Here is a 21,842-nt window from a genome sequence, read left to right on the forward strand (position 1 = left end):
CATATGAAGTTTTGTAGGGGCATTTATATACTGACTTGGTTGTTGGGTCATATGGGCAACATAAGGCCCTCCAGATATAAAAGTCTGCCAATCAATCTCCTGTACTGGTTTGGTTGCTCGTGAGTTTTTGAAACATTATCCAACTCAACGCCACATTGGAAAGGACTTGAAACTATTGTAAAAAAACTAGACACTAGCTGGGCGGATATAGTTCTCGGGGATTATTAGAGATTAGTCGGGAGTTAATCGGAATTTTACTTTTGTATTTTATTTTTCATTAATAAATAAATTATTATATAAATGCAATTAAAATATATATTATACTATCTAAAATAATTGTATGAAAATATTTTATTAAAGTATAAAAATAAATTTTGTGGTTGATCGATTTGCAGAAATAGTCTTCATGGTTTAAAAGTTTGCAAATATGGGTTGTGTTTTGTGAAATTTGCAGTTAAAAGATATTTGAGTAATTTTTTTGGTTAAACAATACTTGTACTTTAGTTAATTTGCAAAGTTAGCCATTGTATTTTGGTAGTTTATAAAGTCAGTATTAGAATAAAGTCAGTATTTTTAATTGCTCCAAATCGCTTTTTTTTTAAGTAGATAGTCATGGCAACAAATTTTTACGGATTATTTGAGTTTACAAATTGCATAAAATATAGATCATTGCTTGCGAACTTTTAAACCACAAAGACTCTTTGCAAATCCGCCAAATCATAGGGTTTATTTTTATACATTTTTCAATTATTTTATGTATATATATTTGTAACATACATCTTTAAAAATTACAAACAACATTTCAACAATAATATCATTAAAACAACTCAAACAAGTAAAAAATAATGCCAATAAGTAATATAATTCACCTATGAAACAATGTCCTTAAAGTCTTAAACCACATTATGGAAATAGGTAAAGAACGAAATTAAACAAAAATATCTGAAAATAATAAATACAGTTCACAAAAAACCATGCGACAATGTCCAAAAGTGGTTATAATAAAGCAAATAAATAGTAAATAATAAATGTTTTTGTTCCGATTTGTTTAGGCAATGTCCAGGCGTCTAGGTGTCATCTAGGCGTTACCCAAGCGGACAAAAAATGCATAGTGTGCCAAAAAGCACCTAGAGAGATTAATGGGGGAAATCAGAACATATTCTCGATTTTGAATACTTAGGCACGGTCTAGACGGTGCAGGCAATTTTCTTCTTGAACATTGCTTGAAACACATGAGCATCAACCATGTTGCACCAGCTTGCACTTCAGTTAAATTATCTCAACTTATTGGAGAGCCATTTGATAACCTAAGTTTATATCATGGGAGGTTTGCAATATGCTACCATTACTCGTCTTGACATTGCTTATGCAGTAAACAAGGTCAGTCAGTTTATGCATCGACCAAATCTTGAACATTGGAAAATTGTAAAATGAATTCTTCATTATCATCACACAACACCCTTACATGGTCTACATTTTTATATAAGCATGAATTTATGCATCACGTGATTCAGGGAAGGTGACATTGATGATCGAAAATCCACTTCGGTTTATGCAGTTTATGTGGGTACTAACTTGATTTCTTAGCGCTTTCGTAAGCAATGCACTATCTCTCGATCTTCAACGGAAGCGGAATATCGTGCCTTGGCAGCCCTAGCTTCTGAAATCATTTGGCTCAAAATGCTAATGTCTGATATTGAATACCTCGTTTCACTACCACCTACCATTTGGTGTGACAATCTTGGTACTACCTATCTCACACCCAATCCAACCTTTCACGAACGTTGGAAACACCTTGAGCTTGACTTTCACTTTGTTCGTGATAAAGTTGCCAAGAAAGGAATATGAATGTCCTATCTTTCAACCTTAGACTAGATAGCAGATATTTTCACCTAACCAATATCCAAATCTCGCTTTTAACTTCTTCATGACAAGTTAAAGATTTACCCATACCTTTAACTTGAAAGGGCCTTATAAAGATATTATTGTTATCATATTGTTTAGTTTAAATTTGAATTGTAACCACTTTATTTAAGTTATCCTTGTACAACTATATAATAACTTAACACTATTAATAATATTGAAGGAGAATTTAGATGGTAACATGGTATCGAGTACAGATTTGGTCGGGCAGAAAAGACAGGGCTCTACGATGTTGCAAGGGATGGGTGAAAATGTGAAACCAACGCACAAGAAAGGAATGATAAACCATGACCAGAGGGTGACAGCCGTTGATGTTCCTTACCCTATATAACGAAAATATTAAGCTGGAATGTTTAGGGTCTAGGCAATCCCTGGACTTTCTGAGCCCTCAAGAAGGTTGTGAGGTAAAGTTGCACGAATGTGTTTATTGTCGAGGATGAGAAAAAAACATTGCCAAAGCTTGATCCAGTGGTTTAGGGAATACAATATGTTCATTGTTAATGTCATTGGGAAAAGTGGAGGACTTATCTTAGGTTGGAAAAAAGACGTGGAGATTGAAATTGTCGGATATTCCAGGAATTGTGTCTAGTTCCACGTCCGTCAAAATAATATTGTGACTTGGAGATCCATGAGAATTTATGGGTGCTGGGAGAAACCAAATAAGAAGCTAACTTGCGACTTGATTAATTTTCTAAGCAAATTGGATCCATCTCCCTTTTTATGTTTTGGTGACTTCAACGAGATCCTCTAGAGATCAGAAAAGAAAGGTGGTTGGGTATGTGATAGTGATGATATGTTGGCATTTCAAAATTGTTTAGAAGGAAATAAACTCTCGGACATTGGGCATGATGGCTCCAGTTTTACTTGGTGCAATCGACGACCAAGTTCAATAACGATTTAGGAAGTTTTAGATCAGTTTCGATCTGACTCGGAATGGAGGGCTATGCACCCGGCTACAAACGTCTCCATCTTACCCTGTCTTTATTCAGATTATAACCCGTTTCTACTTAATACCAATAGTTTAAGCGGCTTTAAGGCCAAATGCTAGAAAAACTTCAGATTTGAAGCTATGTGGTACCGAGATCTGAGGTGTAAGAAAGTGATTCTCTCTTCGTGGAATAATTCTTGTACTCACGGGACTGATGTGCTGGGAAAAATAGGATCAGTGGGACAAGCTTCGCAACAATGAAATTCCATATCCTTTAGCAACATTAAGCAACGAATTACCCAACTATCAAGAGAGCTTAATAAGGTTTAGAAACTGGCTGATCCACATTGAAATTAAAAGAAGTAGACCCTATAAAACAATTCAGTGAACTCCTCCAACATGAAGAACTGTTGTGGCATCAACGGGCTAAGTCAGATTGGCTGAAGTCGGAGGATAGAAATACAACCTTCTTCCATGGAAAATATACTATAGGACGACGTAATAACATAATTCAGAGACTCCTTGATGACAACAGGAATTGGGTTAAATATTCTCAAGGTTTAACATGGGATGTTACACACTATTTTGAAGGGCTATTTGGGTGTTCTAATCCTATAAGTGAAACTATTTTTGCCCAAGCTGTTACTGCCTCTTTATCTTCAGACTAGTAAAACTTCCTAAGTGAGGAGTTTACCAAACAAGACATCAAAGCTTCCCTCAAGCAAATAAATCCAATGAAAGCACCGAGTCCTGACGGTATGTCCTCTATGTTCTTTTAATCTTATTAGGATGTTGTTCTTACTGATGTGGACGAAGCCTACCTCGACATGCTTTCACCCGCGGGAGGTCCGCCATGACTACTACGGTGTTGTTTGGACTCGAGGTCCACTAGAGAAAATGACTAGCTCGGCGGGGCCAGTGTCGGAGAAAGAGTCGCCACCCGGATTTTAGGTCCGAGAATGTTACTGAGATTTCTTGCAGGAAGCAAGTGGGTTCGGGAAGTCAGGTACGCTTGGGGAAGGTTAATATCTCCTCGAAAGGAAATATTAAGCACCCCCAAAATCGCCCGGTGAACCCACCGGCCTCCTACTTAGCATTTCTAAATACAATCAGGCTATTAATAACTCTTTTAAGCTTTTTAAATTCGTGAGGTATGTGTGATATGTGTGAGTTTTCACAAAGTTTGGAAATCCATTTTAATTAGAGATTTAAAGTAGGCAAAAAGGATTTTCATACAAACAAGTACCAGAATAAAATTAAATTGACATTTACAAATAAACTCGGGCATTCCCGAGCCTTCTTTCCCTTTTGACGTTGTTGAAATATACTTGGTTGCATATGAAAACCATTAACAATAATAAACTCGGAAGAATAAACCAAAATTCTACATTCTGCTCATACCCCGCCGTGGCAAGGTGCCTTTGGGGACGTAGCCTGCCATGGCAGGGTCTAGTCTGTGAGCAAGACTTCATACCCCAATCTCTGATTCGTCCTTAAATCATCCAAAATAAACACGTTAGTAAACTTCCAGTGTACAAGCAATGATAATGAATCAAACGGAAAAAAACACATTTAGGTTAATACTCAAAGATCATTGGAACACCGAGAAACATTATTTAAGAGTGATTTTATCAGCTAAAATTGACAAACATGGTATTTAATATGTTATGAAGGTTCTAAAACACTTCAGGAACATTAAAAAGTCAGTATAATGAAAAACGCATGGTGAAAACTACAGAACGAGCAAAAATAGAGGATTCGACCCAATCTACGCAGCACCCTGCCATGGCAAGGTGCACTCTGCCATGGCAGGGTGCACTCTGTTGTGGCAGGGCGCACTCTGTCGTGGCAAGGTGTGCCTCCGATATGTTAAAAACGTACAGAATCGATTCTAAAGTCGTGAATTACCCTCAGAATTTACCTTTCTGGACCCGAGGATTCTCAATGGAAGTGTGCGGACACGATTGAAATATTAAACCAACCTAAAGACTAGATTTTGTCACTCAACCTAAGATTTCTCACCTTAGAACCCTACTTTCCTCTTAACTTTTGTGTTTCTGACTTGAAGAAATTTAGACTCAGGAAGAAGAAGGCTAAGAGGTGTTTAATTGTAACTAACCCTAACCCTAATCCTAATTCGTTCTCCTCTATTTATAGGAGAATAAAAGATATTTAACTCCCATTAAATGAGGTTAAATAATATTAAAACTCCTAAAATCAATCCATAACCGAATATAGATTGATTTCCCTTGATTTTCTGAACAATAAGCTAATTAGATAAGCTTGGGATGAGATTTGAATTTAGAATTCGAATTTTTATCAACCTTGCGTGTACCCTGCCACGGCAGGGTGCCCCCCCAGGATATACCCTACCATGACAGGGTGCAGTCCCGATAGGGCCCGAACCACCAGAGATCTTTGTTAGGCCATAACTTTCTCGTCTAATGTCGGAATCATGCACGGTTAATTGCGTTGAAACCCTTAAGACGAGGAGAACACTACTATATGAGACCTCTAGAGCTAATTTTAACCGTATAAAAAGTCAACTTTTAGGTTAAACCTCGAGTTTGACCGAAACTTCCGTAAGTCATAACTTTTCCGTTAGACCTCTGATTTAGACGTGCCACATGGCGTTGGAAATCTCATAAAGAGTACAATGATATTATTTGATATTTGGGACCTAACTTGACTCCAATAATAATGTTGACTTTCAGCTGGACAGTTTGACCTTTTCTATGACTTTTTTGACTTTCATTCAAATGTATCCCAAAACACTTCCATTGATCCCCTCTTTGTTGGATATCATCATAGGGTTTCGACTCCAGTGTCTACAACTGACGTGACTCAGTTGGTGCTTAATGTTCTGGACTCGCATTGTATGCCTGATAGCCTCAAACACACCTCTATTACCCTAATTCGAAAGATTAAGAATCCCACACAAATGAAAGATCTTAGACCCATTGCCCTATACAACGTGCTCTATAAACTCATCTCTAAAGTCTTAGGAAATTGGATGTTGTCCTGCCTAGTATTATTCATGAAACACAATATGCCTTTGCTGCTCAAGGACTTATAATTGATAATGTCATCATTACTTTTGAAGCTTTTTGTAGCATGAAGACCCGTTTAAAGGGTAGGAGGGGGGATTTTGCCTTGAAGCTTGACATGAGCAAGGCTTATGATATGATTGAGTGCTCCTTTTTAAAGGTGATGCTTTAACACATGCAGTTTCATTCTTCTTTTATTCAGCTTATCATGATGTGTATTTTATAAGTTTCTATGTCATTTTTTTATCAATGGCCAAGGTAAGGGTTGCTTAAAGTCGTTTAAAGGGCAAAGACAGGGAGATCCTATCTCCCCATATCGATTCCTTATTTGTGCAGAAGGTTTATTGGCCAACATCATAAAGGCCGAAGTTGATGGCAAACTTCATGGTATTAAGGTGAGTAGAACTAGCCCTGAAATCTCACTTTTATTTTTTTTGCTGATGATTCTATGATTTTTGGTAGAAAAAACATTGAGGAGATTATAGTCATTAAGGGAATCCTTAACAATTATGAAAGGGCATCAGGGCAAATGATTAACTTTGAAAAATCTGAAATCTTATTTAGTGGTGGTGTGTCGGAATCTAGAAGAGTGTGCCTAACATAGTTCTTACATATCCAGGAGACTAGGGCTCTACCTAAATATTTGGGGCTACTTTTACTTCACTAAAGGAAAGGATAAACATCGTTTTAAAGGCTGGGAAGAAAAATTATTATCAGCAGGTGGAAGAGAGGTACTCATTAAAATAGTGATCCAAGCTATCCCTACATACATCATGTCATGCATTATTCTACTAGATTCTTTTTGTTCGGATATCCTGAGCCTTATCAGCCATCTTTAGTGTGGTGGAATGGAAGCTAGAAGACCAATGCATTAGCTATCATGGGATCTCATCTGTAAATCAAAGGAATTCGGTGGCCTTAGTTTTTGTTGGATGCGGTCATTCGATATTGCTCTTATTTCCAAACAATATTGGCGTCTAATTAAGTTTCCTAATTCTCTTTATTCTCAAGTGAGAAAAGCTAAATACTTCCCACATCCAGCCTTATTGGAAGCCCCTACGTTTTTCAATTCGAGCTACTTTTGGAGGAGTATGATGGAGGCTAGACAGGTTATGCAAAAAGGTTTATGCTGGAGAATTGGAAATGGACATAGTGTGTTGATATTTGGAAGGACACGTAGTTGCGTAGCCTAAGCTATCAGAAGCCTTTGGTGTCTCTCTTACCATCTAGACCGAACAGGGTCGGTGAACTGATTGATAACGATACTAATGACTAGAATCGTCCCCTCCTCTACACTATTTTTCTGCCGACAGATGCCAGTGCAATACTGCAGATTAGAATCCGCTTCCATAAGCTGGACGATGAGATCTATTGGAGCCTTACCAAGTCGGGTATATTTAGAGTTAAATCGTGTTACCATTTGGCAGAACATTACCGCAGGGATGCTACTAATTCTGCCTCATCCTCGAGGACTAAAGACGATTTTTGGAAGAAACTTTGGCAGATAAATCTGCCTCTAAAGGTGCTGCACTTTTTTTGGAAATTTTGCCAAAGTATCCTACCATGCTTATTCAACTTGCAACAACGTCGAATTAATATATGCGTCACAGTAAGTGTGTTAACCCGAATGAATATGAACTCCACATTTTCAAGCTCTGTCCGGCAGTGAGAGAGGTATGGAAAGCGTTGGGTCGGCCATTCCGACTTGACAAAATTGGAGTAGTAAGTAGTAAGTACAGTGGACTAGTTAGAGGTATGTATGGATAAATCGTCAATTTTTAAGCTTGAATTTTCATTTGTCATTGTGTGATGGTTATGGTACCGTCGGAATATATTCATCCACAATAATGATTGGCTTCAGATAGATCTTCTCATTGATAAGGCTCAATTTTTTTTAGCAGAATGGAAACAACCTAGCTCCGTCAATAGTACTGGTACGTCACATTCCCTCTCTTTTAGTAATGTAACCCTTGGCCCTTACAAGACATGATGTCCCCCTACTACTGGTATCACCAAAATTAATTGTGATACCGCATTGGAGGGTAATGGTTGTATCGCAATGGGTGAATTAATTGCTAGAAACTCGAATGGACACGTAATGACCTTTGCAGGTATTCCTATTGGTATCTGCATGTCGGTAGAGGAAGCTGAGCTTCAAGCAATACCTGAAGGTATTCAATGAGTAACAGATTGTGGTTTCATGGCTATTAGATGCAAAGATGGTGATGGAAGCTTTGTCACACGGTTCTATCCCTCAATCCTCTCTTTACTTCGAATATATTGATATCATTAGCCTTAGCTCTCTCTCTCTCGTTTCTTCCGGCTCATTCTTCTTTGCTCGTAGAGGAATAGCTCATTGGTTAGCCTCTTGGACAACGGCTCTTAATTCTCTTACTGTGTTAATGGAAAATTATCCTGCATGTGCTTAAGATTTAATCTGTAATATATATATATATATATATATATATATATATATATATATATATATAGGGGAGGGATCAAGTGAGAACCCTCCATTAGAGGGTAAATTTCATCGATGGTGTACAACCTTTGCCTCATTTCACAGTTTGGTGTACAACCTTCAATTTGTCTCATTAATATGTACGAACTTATAGGTGACCTCCCACTTTGGTGTATGACCGGTTAAAATGACCGGTCAACGCCAGTCAACGCGCCATGTCATCATTTTTTCATCTCTCCCATTTAAAAATGTGGGACCTCTAATATTGAAATGTCTAAAAGACCCTTATTGTTTCACCCCTATACCTTCATCTCTTCATCTTCTTCCCTCAATCTTTTTCTCTCTCCAACCTTTCTCTCTCTCCAAAGATTCAGATCTGTATTTTATAAATCTCTTCATCTTCTTTCCTTCTTTTCTTTCTCTTTCTACTGTATATTTTTTTGCCTTAATTAAAGGATGAAAAACCAAAATCCAACTAGAATCGAACATTCCAAGTTCGAACTCAGACATCCAGAACTTTTGTGGAGTGGGAATTGACACTTGTGCCAGGGCACTGTAGAGATGCAGTGTCATTTCACACAAAAAAAATCATAGGAAACGAACAATTTTTTAGAGCAATAATATTCGCCATGACAGGAAAAAGCTTCTAAATTGGTTCGTTTGAATAGAAAATGAGAGAGAAGGGAGGGTTTTTGTACCATAAGAGCTCAGGAAGACATTGTATAAAACTCTTGTTTCAATATAAAAAACGATGCTAGAATTTTAGCCCAACGAGTTTATTTTCCTTCTGTTATTTGTTTTTAATGGGTGGTCCGATGAGTAATTTAGATATAATTAGTTGTTGATGATAATGATGAGAATGAGTTGCCACTTTAATTTATGGGTTTACTTAATATTGATTGAATATTTGTGTGAATTTTCAAGAAGTCTGAGGAAACCGAAAAGAGATGCCAAGGATTTCTTGAGCATGATCGGGCACGTAGATGATAGAATCGAACTGTATAAGACTAGAATTGTATAAGAGAAAGTGGATAATTATATAGCCTTAGGTGACAAATATCTGATGAACCTGGGGAATTTTTTTTCCTTCTGAGATATTTTTTGCCATGGTAGGAGAGGAGAGATGCAAAGAGAAATAACAAAATTAAACATTTGCAAGGAAAGTTAGAGAGAGATAAAAAAATACAGTAGAGAGAGAAAGAAATGAGAAAAGAAGATGAAGTGATTTTATTAAATACACATATGGAAGGATATGAGTGAAGCAATAAAGATATTTTAGACATTTCAATATTAGGGATCCCACATTTTTAAATGGAAAAGATGAAAAAATGATGACTTGGCGCATTGACTGGCGTTGACCGGTCATTTTAACCGGCCATACACTAAAGTGGGAGGTCACCTATAAGTTCGTACATATTAGTGAGACAAATTGAAGGTTGTACACCAAACTGTGAAATGAGGCAAAAGTTGTACATCATCGATGAAATTTACCCCTCCATTAGATGAGGAAACTTTGTTATGTAGGAACAAGATGAAACGACGTAGTTTTGGTACCTTTAATTAAAGATTAAATAAGAAAATGAGGGTGGAGGGATTCGAACCTGGGACTAGGGCATAAAAGGAGTAACACGCGCATGCCATCTACCACTAGGCCATTTACTTATTTTATTTATTATATAATTCCTTTATTTATATATATATTTGTTTTTTGGTAAACAAAGGAAAGAACAACAAAAAAACCAAAAAATAACCCGGGATTAGCCTGGGAAAGCTAACCCCAACCCGGTCATCAGAAAGAAGAGAGAAGAGGAAATCCGGAGGATTATGGAAGGTGGATACTCCAAGTAATCTCACATGTCTTTTATTTATATATTATTAAGTGCTTCTGATGCTAAAAAAATCTAACACTATAATTTTTAAATAAAAATACTCTTACTTTAGTTTGTTCATTATACAATTCTTATTTATATATTATTAAGTGCATCTGATGCTAAAAAAAATCCAATACTATATTTTTTAAATAAAAATATATTATATATTTTAATAAAATTTCATATTAATATTTTATTTATATAAAAAAATATATTTTTAAAACATACGTTAGAACATATATTTTAACTTTTAAAACACGAACTATGAAGTTTAGAACATACGACATATTTTTTAGAACATATGTTATGTTTTTTAGAACATGCGTTATGTTTTTTCGAACATAAGTTATAAATTATATCATAGAACAAATGCAAAAATGATCCAGATATCTACTGATTTTTTTAGAACATTATACTTAATTTTTAGAACACAAACTATAAACTTTAGAACATACGTTATGTTATTTAGAATATGAGTTATAAATTATATTATAGAACAAATGCAAAAATGGTCCATATATTTACTGATTTTTTTTAAAACATTATACTTAATTTTTAGAACACAAATTATGGTGAGAGCACTTAGGTGAGGACACTTCCTTATGTTGAGAGCACTCAAAACTACATCGTTTTGAGTGTAAAAATCAATAAAAAACACTAAATGCTACTAGTGAGATTCAGACCCTGGCCACTTGACTTATACTACACTCTACTTACCACTGAGACAATTACTTCTCTTGTGTATTATATCACGCGCGCTGCTTAATATACTATTATCCATGTAGCTTCTATTGTTTAATATGTGACGCATGCACTTATTAATATCGATTAAATATGCATAATAATGAATTATTAATAGAAAAAAAGAAATGTGCATAATAATGAATTATTAATAGAAAAAAAATATATGAACATGCTCCAATTTTTTATTTATGTAATTCCTTTATATTTTTGTAATTTATGTTATATAAGAAAATATACATTCTGTTTTTTTAGAACATGTGTTATGTTTTTTCGAACATGAGTTATAAATTATATTATAGAACAAACGAAAAAACGATCAAGATATCTACTGATTTTTTTAGAACATTATACTTAATTTTTGGAACACAAACTATAAACTTTAGAACATACATTATGTTTTTTAGAACATGTGTTACGTTTTTTCGAACATGAGTTGTAAATTATATTATAGAACAAATGCAAAAATGATCGAGATATTTACTGATTTTTTTAAACATTATACTTAATTTTTAGAACATAAATTATAAAGTTTAGAACATATGTAACATTATTTAGAACATCGTCCTTAACATTTTAAAACATAAATTATAAAAAATATAGAGAATTAAATAAATAAAAAATTGGAGCATGTTTTTGAATTTTTTATTCTATTAATAATTCATTATTATGCACATTTCTTTTCTTTGCTATTAATAATTTATTATTACGCACATTTAATCGATATTAATAAGTGTATGTGTCAAATATTAAACAATAGAAGTTACATGGATAATGGTATATTAAGCAGCGCGTTCCATAATGGACAAGAAAAGTAATTGTCTCAGTGATAAGTAGCATAGAGTACAAGGTTCGAATTCCACTAGCAGCCCTCTCCTATATATATATATATATTTTGAAGGAGAATCAGAGAATTTCAAAAGTAACATATATTTCGGCGAGAAATAAGAAATTTGTCATGAATATTAAACCCATGAGCATTGAGATCCAGTTAAAAGTGTTTGTTTTAGTATGAGACGAATTGAGTCATTAAGTAATTTAAATAAATGAATAATGGAGATTCTAAGCTTGGTGGAGAGGAGAATAAAGAAATGATTAAGGATCAGGTGAAACTCATAAACATTGAAACGTGGACCAATTGTGGAATGTGAATGTGAATCTTTGCCTTTGAGAGAAGAGAATGCCACGCGTCCATCCTGATATTTTTCCTACTTTCATTTTAAAACTATATATATGTAAACCATATAAAGAGTTTATTTCTTATATCACAATATGGATAGTAAGCATTTGGTTCATCAGATTGCCTATTCCAGGAAATCCCTCTTTGATCAGGTTTCCCTTTATTCCTCTTTTTTTCTTATCTATCAGTTGACAATTACCACTCTCCTAAAAAAAGAAAAAAAAAAATGAAACCGGGTTGTGAAGAGATTCTGATGGCATGTGACTAATTATAAAAATGGTAAAGCAAGAAAAGAAAAGGACATAAAGAAAGATGTTCTTATTATCTTTTCAAAAAATAAAAAATTATTTATTAATTGATGCAGGGGTACCTTGATGAGCAATTCATCCAACTTGAGGATTTGCAGGATGATGCTAACCCTAATTTTGTGGAGGAAATTGTGTCTTCTTTTTATAGTGATTCAGTTAGATTACTCCAAAACATTGAAAACACTCTGTAAGTCATAACATTAATTATATATTCATATTTCTAATTTTGATTATTGGTTGGTTCACTAATATGTAATTAATGAATGCAGTGGCAACAAGCCTGTTGATTTTGGTAAGCTGGATAACTACATGCATCAGTTCAAAGGTAGCTGCTCAAGGTAACTATATATTCTTCCATTCATTCACATAAGTTTGGGATATTAATTGATTATTTAGTTGGTTAATTGCAGCATTGGAGCTAAAAAAGTGAGCAGGGAATGTAGTCAATTTAGGGAATACTGCTATGCCATGAACACCCAAGGGTAATGAAAAGGTCATTGTATATTTAAAGTGTTAAAAGAAAGAAATTAATAAATTAATTTATTGACAGATGCATAACAAGTATGAAACAACTGAAACAAGAGCATGCTACTTTGAGGAGGAAGCTTCAAACTTATTTTGAGGTCTGTACTTAATTTGTACATGCATGCATATGCATGCATTCATCTACTTATTTAATTTACTAATTAGAGATTAATTTATTGTAATTTCAGTTGATAAGACAAGCTGGGGAATCTGAGACTTGTTGAACTGGCAATTATACACAACAATCCATGCTTAAACATTATTATATTATAGGATTGTAATATGCTACATTAACTACTTGTCAACTGTACCAAATACTCTTAATTAAACAAACAAAAGATTATGGATTATGTTATTATATATAATGGTTTTTGTAGTCAATTTTCTCAATGTGAAGTCAATGTCTCTGTCTCAAGAAAATATATTCCCATTCCCATTACGGCCGGTTTCACTCTTTAACTTCTTCTACTTGTGCCCCAAAACTTAGCTAAATTCTAAATGTATATATTTATTTAAGGATATCAAAACAACTTTCACCCATCTTACTTATCATTAATCCAATCACTTTAATTTATGATTGAGATTCATGACCACAAACAGGCTAAAAATATATCATTTCAAAAGACTAAATTAAATATTACTAGTTTGTAACAAAGATACATATTATTCTTTTTTAGATTTTTGCTTTCACACAATCACAAAAATTATGTCATACTAAGAAATGATTTTAACAATCCAACTTTTATATATACATCTTGTGATTGTTAATCAAAATATTCACTTCCGTTTCGGGGTTACTTTGGATCAAATCATGTGGTCAGTCGAGCTCTGCTCTTCAGTTCTATCGTTCCTTTAGTTTTGATGAGCTTCGTCGTTTAGAACATTTAAACTTTCCCTATTTGTATCTATTTTTTCCCCTTTTAATAATATTTGGGATTAGTTTTTGTTCAGGAATGCCAACCGCCTCCTATCACTTGCTTCGTCCCTGTTTTTTTATAAAAAAAACTATCAAAATATTCATTTTAATATGCAACAAACATTTACTGAAATTTGTGTTATAAAAGTAACTAATATTAATTTTTATTTGTAAAATTTATGATAATCAGTTGATGCAAACTATAGAGGTGCAAACCATCTGCGAAAGTGAATAGTCACTGCTGTCTGCGGTGGATACACTTACGAACAAAAAAAAACAAGGTTTGTAGTTAAAAATCCAAATATTAGGTCAGTTGATGGGTTTGATATGCTTTGGATGGACAATAAAAAATCTCCTTTAGAGGTGTTTGTGTGTATTTAGGGATTTAGTCATAACTCTTCTTCCATGTCCACAATCATTCCTTTTCCAAAATCCATTCATTATTTAACTTCACAGTAAAACTCAACACCTCTAATTGATTTCCTTGCTTAATTCTCCAAATCCACTATTTTATCAGAATCTTTACTTGTGCAGATTGTTGCTGTAGAGACCACTTGTGATGTGTGCTCCGGATTTCTTAGAGCATCAACTCTAGATCACCAGGGAATCACAATATATCTGACCTACATACTCATTGTTTATCAATTAACTTATTCTCAACATTAAATACGTCAAGATCACTTGCTTCATGCACTCTTAATAGCTCTAGGACCATCCGTAAAGGCTGCTAAAGCTCAATTAGAAGCTGATATCATACTAAACCATATCACGTGTGTGACGTTATTGCTATCCTCGTTACCGTCCAGGTCTAAAGAATGATAAGCATGTTGGATTTTTATTATTGTTGGTTCTTCTAAACCATAAACAGCAAGCCTATACATAGGCCGATAAAGAAACAGACAAACATAATATTTAGTAACTACTAACCTATTCGGTAGTTATTAACTATAGTAACCCTTCACTTATTTATTACATATTAATTTTAGTAACTCTACTAATTAAAATATATTAAATATTTTTCCATAACCACCGAATCAAAGTAACTAATTATTAAACTTTGACTCAAACCTAACAAAGGGTCCAAACGCGTCCAAAATGGCTCTCGCCTCACTTCAACAAGTCTGAAACGATCAATGTGGTCCAAGCCCAACGAACGGCGACCCATCACAACGCACAAGCTTCTAACCTCAGCGTCTAAAAGGATCTTCTAGAATCCTACGAGACAGTATTCCTCCCAGGGCTCGGACTTGAAAGGGATCAGGAATCCTAGCTCCGTAAGGATTTCCAAAGAAAATGACAACCTTAAACCTAATCAAACACTATAAATACACAAGTATAGGTACAAGATTCGGTACGTTGACTACTATCTCTAAACTAGTACATACCCTTTCATTCGGTCCTAAATCAGAAACTGACTTAGGCATCGGAGCGGGTTTGCCGAACTCCGATCCCGTCTGAACTGCATATTGTTTTGTAGACTCAAATACGACATCGGATCAGCACCATAGTTTGGACACATAACCAAGTTTAGGTAACAAGTTATCATTGGTGTCGTGAGCGTGGATTTCAATTATCCACCATCTGTTAGAATATTCAACAGTGGCTCAATCTAGTTGCGTTCATTCGGAGATCCACCGAAACAACGATCAAGAGGTTAATCAACAAACAGGACCTCAACCCCAGTTAGACCCTCAGTATCAGCTCCTAGCGGAGGAGGTGTCTCGAAGGTTCGCTTAGAACTTAGCAGCAATGCAGAAAGCGATGGATGATGCAAAAGCAACGCATGATCTAGAGATAGCTAATCTTCGACGACAGTTGCGGAAAGCAAAAGAGGGCGATCGAGAAAACCCCGAGCGAGCCGGAGAGTCAAACAGGGAGTCCACTGGGAGATAAAAAAAATTTGAAGTTTGCTGCAGAAGTACAAATGTGCAAAAACAGAACAAAACACGACTTATTTTCTTGGAAGATTAACAGAATCACGATGCATGAATTTCACTTCTAATCTGCCAATTGAAGAAGTACGAGTGAGATTGAGTAAATTTAGAAACTAATTGGATAGCGGATGCTAAAAAAGTCTATAAATATTAATTGTTTTCTTCACAATCAAGACAATTAACACAACCAACAAAATCAACAATAAAATTATAACTCAAAATCAATCTCAAAAACTCTCATTCCAACTTTTAAATTCATTTTTTCAACCTTCAATTCTCATTTCTAAGCTATAATTTCTGATTTCCAATTCTTAAATTTGAACTGACTTTTAGTTCCCGTCAAAATTCAAATTCTTAATTTGGTTTTCGAATTCATAGTAGCTATTAATTTTCGTTTTGAACATTCAATCTCCATCTCCAAGCTTTTAATTGCATTACCCAAACCCTCAATTCGTTTAAAACCGAGCATTTTTAAGTCCGCTATTATCATTTTCTTTGTTACCTTCAAGTTTTCGAGCTTCAAACCAAAACAACCCAAACATTTATATTTCCCCATATTTTATTCCCAAACTATTTCCATCTATCATTTTCAATTTATTAATCAACTTAATTCAACAAATTGATTTAGCATTAAGATTTTGATTAATTCAAAGTTTTATATCAAATCAGTTTTTGTAAAGAATTGCATTGTCGGACTACTTTCAAAAATTATTTCTAACCAACTCGAGCCTATTTTTCCAGCAAATCTTTTTTCATTATTGTCCTCAACATAATTCTTCAAACCCAATCCTTCGTTTCATTCAAAATGTTGCTCAATAGCTCATGTTTTCATTCGTTTGTATGCCCCAAAACACAGTTTTACAATAACTGTTTCGCTGAAAGTTGCAATTTAATTATTTCATTTATTTTATTTTTAGATTTAGAGAAACTATTTTTATTAAGAAATATTGTAAAAGGAAAAATGAAATGGTGAATTTTATAATACTTCCAGTTAAATCTATTATATAATAGATTAAATAGGTTAAATGGTAAATGACTCTCCTAAACACTCTTCATTTTAGGATTGATACAGAGTAATAAAGTAAGGATATTAAATTGGGATAAAAAGAAAAGGAGCGTTGAGCGAGAAGAGCGGACGAGAGCGATATGCGAGAACGAGAACGGGAAAGCGAGATCGTGGGCGTGAGGCATCGGGAGCGATCCCGATCCAGTGGCGGTCCGGCGATGGAGGCTCTGGTGAGGGAAGGGCGGTCGGAGGAAGGGCTTCGGAAGGCTGAGGGGGAGATCACTGCTTTGTGTCTGGCCGACGGGCGGAAGGAGGATGGAGAAGGGGGCGACAGGGGTGTAGATCCGGTTTGGATGGAGCAGCCGGATCTGTAATATGGGCAGCGATGGATGGATCAGAGGGCGCGGATCAGGTTAAGGTTAGAAAGGGAGAAACTAGGGAGGCGGGTGCGCCGGTTTTGGAAGGGATGGTTAGGGAGGGCGGATCTGGAGGGGATGTCGGATCTGGTGGGATCGGGTGGTCTAGACAGTTAGACATGGCGTCGACGCAGCCTGGGAAAGCCTTAAATTCATCATTGATTCCAGGAGAATAATTCCATTATCGGAGGGATGATGGATGAGTAATGGGATGAATTTCTGTCAGATTCGGATATTGATGATGATGAACAAGTTGATCCTTTGTGTCCTATTATCTGTCTATCGTCAGCTGAAAAACGTTCGCTTCGGTCCAAATGGAAATGGTCCTTAATTGTGACTGTCCTTGGGAAAAAAATTGGCTTTAATTATTTTGCACAGAGAATTCGTGCTCAATGGGCAAAAAAAGGGAAAGTCAGTATCACAGACTTGGAGAATGATTACTATGTAATTAATTTTACACAGGCCGAAGATTACGAAGCGGTTATCAATGGTGGACCCTATATTATATCTAACCATGTTCTTGCTATTAGGCCTTGGGTCCTCAATTTTAATCTAAATGATTGTTCAATTAACAGGATTCTAACTTGGGTGAGATTCCCAGGCCTCCCAATTGAGTATTATAATGAAATCTTCTTAAAAAAGATTGTTGGGAAGGTCCACCATGTGGATAAAACCACTATTGGTGCTGAGATAGGCAAGTTTGCTAGGGTTTGTATTGATATTGACCTAGCAAAACCCCTTCTGTCCAAATTCTGTCTACAAAATACTATCTATTTCATTGAGTATGAAGGGATTCATAATATCTGTTATGAATGTGGGTTGTTTGGGCACAACTATGAGGGTTGCCCTAAAAAGAAGAAGGAATGCGAGGTTGTTGCGGAAGTTGCTTTGGTTAGGGAAGAGGGGATCCAAGGGGATGGGAGAAACTTCGGTCCTTAGATGGTCGCCAAGCGTTCCGGGAGAAGAAAGACGCGTGCTCCAGTGGCCCATAATCTTCTTCCTGATATTGCTAGTAATCAGAGTCTAATCTAGAAGGATGCAGGAAAGAAGGAGTTGCCTAGTCAGAAGGATTGTGCTGTCTCTGGCAATCCTTCAGATGGATGCTCGGGATCTAGGTTTGGGGTTCTTCTAACAGAGGAAGATCATGACCCTGGTCCTACTAATGAGGAAACTGAGTTGGAAATGCCAGACCTAGAACCTGTTGATCCTGTTGTTAACAATGTGGATACGGTTAATCCTTTGTTTGAAGCTAAAGACGCTCCCCAGGATTATTCTCAGGCTCAAATACTTCAAACTTCGGGAAGAAATAAAAAGGTTAGTCATCCTAAACTCAGTACTGAGACTAGGAATGGGAAAACCATGGGGGTGAATAAAATGAATACAAAGAAACTGAAGGGTAGTCAAAAGAATTTCCAAAATTCCTTTAGTACCTTGGAGAAAAAAGGGGCGGCAGGTACCGCATCTAGGCTCTTAGGAGCCCCGAATAAATATCTAGCTTAGCTGGGCGGGTCTGAGTTTGCTGTCCTCTCTTGATGGATCTGTTTATTTGGAATGTTAGAGGAGCGACAAGCAAGGCGACCCGTATCCATGTGAAGGATTTAATTAAGCAATTCAATCCTTCTTGTTTTGCTTTATTAGAAACTAAAGTCAGTGGAGCTAAAGATGATGAGGTGGTTAGTTTATATAAAAGTTGGAAGTGTGTCAGGTCGGAGGCCACGGGTCGGGCTGGTGGGATTTGGCTTTTCTAGAAGCCGAATCTTGTTCTGTTTGATATCGTAATCATAGATAGGAAATTTATTCACAGCAAAGTTACTTATCCTGGTAATAAGCTTTTCTTTATTACTATTGTGTATGCTGATCCTATCCTTGCTAATCGCAAACGTCTTTGGGAGGCGTTGTATTCTTTAAGTACGGGTATGGTGGATGCTTGGTTCATCGCTGGTGACTTTAATGACATTGCTCTTATGAGTGATCAAAGAGGGGGAGGGAATCATTATATTAATAGGTGCCTTAATCATAAACAAAATATGGATCTTTGTGGTCTGTCGGATCTTGGGGCTGCTGGTCATAAGTTTACTTGGAAATGTAATAGTACCTTTGTTCATTTGGACAAAGTTTATGCTAACATTGTTGCCGAAAGTAGGTTCCCTGAAGCTGCTGTGTTGAATCTCCCCTCCCGTCACTCTGATCATTGTCCAATTTTAGTCAGGTTGGTGAGTGCTCCTCGTTCTAAAGGGACCAGACCTTTCAGGTATCAGGTGGCTTGGGAGTCTCATCCCGAGTTTAAGAATTTTGTTCATGATAATTGGAAGCCCCAGTCCAACGTGCTAATGGCTGCGGAGGGTTTTAGAATTAACGTGGTGGGTTGGAATAGGAACATTTTTGGCCACATTATCAAAAGGAAACAGAAAATTCAACGTATCTTGGAGGCCAGATTTGACCATAACTTGAATTGACTCCTTAGATCCCTCCAGAATGAGCTGGAAGCAGTGCTGAGGCAAGAAGAGCTGCTTTGGTTTCAGAAATCGAGGAAAGCTTGGATTAAGGATGGAGATAGGAATACGAGGTATTTCCATCTTTCTACTGTTATCAGAAGACATAGAAATGGAATTGATGCAATCTAGGATCCTAATGGGAATTGGGTTTATGAGGATGATGAAATCCGTCTCTTGGCCCTCAACTTTTATAAAGACTTATTTAAAGAGGACCCGGTGGATTTGGCTAGAGCTCTTACCAAAACTACGTTTCCTGCGGTTGGTGAGGATAAGATTATTGAGGCTTTTCACCATATTGATCAGAAAGAGATTTGTCAGGCGGTGTTTAGCATTGGAGCTACTAAAGCGCCAGGGATTGATGGGCTTCCGGCCGGGTTTTACCACAAACATCGGGATACTGTAAAAGATGGTATTTATAGCTTCGTCAAAGGGGTTTTTAATGGGGTGGAGGATATTAGACTGGTAAATAAAACTCTTCTGGTCCTGATTCCAAAAGTGGATAAACCTTCTTTCTTCTTACAAATGAGGCCGATTAGGCTGTGTAATGTGCTTTATAAGGTGATTACCAAAATTGTGGCTAGTAGACTTCGGTGTATCCTTCCTGATATTATTAGCCAAAACCAAGGTAGCTTTGTCCCGGGCAGACAGATGATGGACAATATTGTTATCGCTCAGGAGATGGTTCATTCGATGAAGGTTAGAAAGCTTATTGTTGAAACACCTTTCCACATGATTTTGATTTGACAAAATTATTTAAGTTAATCCATGATTATGGGGAAATTAAATTTAAGTGCTTTGGTTTAATTGTACTAATGTGTTTGTTCAATATTGAGTATAATTTTAAAGTAAACAGAAATAAAAAGTACGACAGAATGAAGTTAGCATGAGGCACAGAAGCTGAGTAAAACACGACTCAGCATATTAGAAGAAAAGTCATCTTCAGAACAAACGCTTGAAGATGAAGCTGTCCAAAGAAGCTGAGTGGAACACAACTCAGCATAATAGAAGAAAAGTCTTCTTCAGAACAAATGCTTGAAGACGAAGCTTACCGAAGAAGCTGAGTAGAATATGACTCAGCCTCGACAGAGACAAAGATCGAAGGCAACGTCTATTAGAGTCAAGCTGAGTATTCACCAGGATAGCGCCAATGATCCGTTTACTAAAAGATAAGATCCGACAGAGATCTGCGCCAATTCAGAAGCTTTGGAATCACGCATGGAGATAGTTTCGAGACGCATGGGTCAACTGGCCGTTGGCTAAAAGATGAAACTGGCGCTAGAAGACGAACCTGGCGGAAGAAGACAAGCCTGACGCCTGCTAAATTCAGACGACAGGATTGGCCTGCAAAATCTGTATGCTGACCAGTGAATGACGCAATGAGCCATTTGAATTCAACGGATACATCCGAATTCAAATGATTGAGGCATCAGAAATTCACTATAAAAGGACAAGTCCAACTCTTGGATCCTTTGCCGAAGTACAAAAGAAAAGAGCATACATATAAAGCACATTCAAACAAGAAAAGAAAATATTACACCAAATTCCTATTTCTGTGTAAAAGTCTAGATTGAATTTGTATTCATCTAAAGTGTTCTTCATCTAGAAAGAACAAATTTGTATCAATTGTAAAGATTGAGAGAGTGGTGCTGAGTACTCGGTTTTAGTACTCAGCGGTAGAGAAAATCTAAGTGTTCGGTCATAGCGCTTAGTGGGGTTGAGTAGACGAATAGAGGACGGTACTCTTGCATACTCAATTGCTTTGTAAACGGTTTGTGCTCTACCTTTAAAGAGCTCAGTATTGGATTGAAAAAGCCCGGAAGGATTCTGGGGACTGGACGTAGGCGGTGAGGCCGAACCAGGATAAGTCTGCTGAGTAATTTCTAACCCTTTCTCTCAATATATATATGTATGTGTTGCTTGCTTAAATTACTTAGGATATAAATTGTATAAGCTGACACTGAGTAATCAGAGTGCTGAGTTGGAAGCTGACCTAAGTGTTAATTCCCAACTCGTAAGTAAAACGGTTCTAGTCAGCATCTGACTAAAGCTGTCTTACATCTCTCTCGGCCGTGCTGACCAAAACTGAGTTAA

The 21,842-nt window shown here is 36.2% G+C and overlaps 1 protein-coding gene across 1 annotated transcript; it reads left to right on the top strand.

Annotated features, from left to right (window-relative positions):
- The first annotated feature begins 12,243 nt into the window (after positions 1-12,243).
- Positions 12,244-13,368, top strand: LOC136203775 (histidine-containing phosphotransfer protein 4-like). Its single transcript, XM_065995003.1, has 6 exons — positions 12,244-12,303; positions 12,516-12,646; positions 12,729-12,797; positions 12,870-12,941; positions 13,010-13,082; positions 13,173-13,368. The coding sequence occupies exons 1-6, from the start codon at positions 12,244-12,246 to the stop codon at positions 13,206-13,208; spliced, it is 441 nt and encodes a 146-aa protein (XP_065851075.1). The 3' UTR covers positions 13,209-13,368.
- The last annotated feature ends 8,474 nt before the right edge of the window (positions 13,369-21,842 follow it).

The sequence above is a fragment of the Euphorbia lathyris genome, chromosome 8, assembly GCF_963576675.1.
Source record: "Euphorbia lathyris chromosome 8, ddEupLath1.1, whole genome shotgun sequence".
In the NCBI taxonomy this organism is placed as follows: domain Eukaryota; kingdom Viridiplantae; phylum Streptophyta; class Magnoliopsida; order Malpighiales; family Euphorbiaceae; genus Euphorbia; species Euphorbia lathyris.

What these genes read in the sequence shown, in the direction of transcription:
- LOC136203775 (XM_065995003.1), top strand. Translation starts at nt 12,244, where the DNA reads ATGGATAGTAAGCATTTGGTTCATCAGATTGCCTATTCCAGGAAATCC. An exon ending in GGAAATCCCTCTTTGATCAG is followed by an intron (nt 12,304 to 12,515) that starts GTTTCCCTTTAT and finishes TAATTGATGCAG; the next exon opens with GGGTACCTTGATGAGCAATT. An exon ending in AGCTTCAAACTTATTTTGAG is followed by an intron (nt 13,083 to 13,172) that starts GTCTGTACTTAA and finishes TTGTAATTTCAG; the next exon opens with TTGATAAGACAAGCTGGGGA.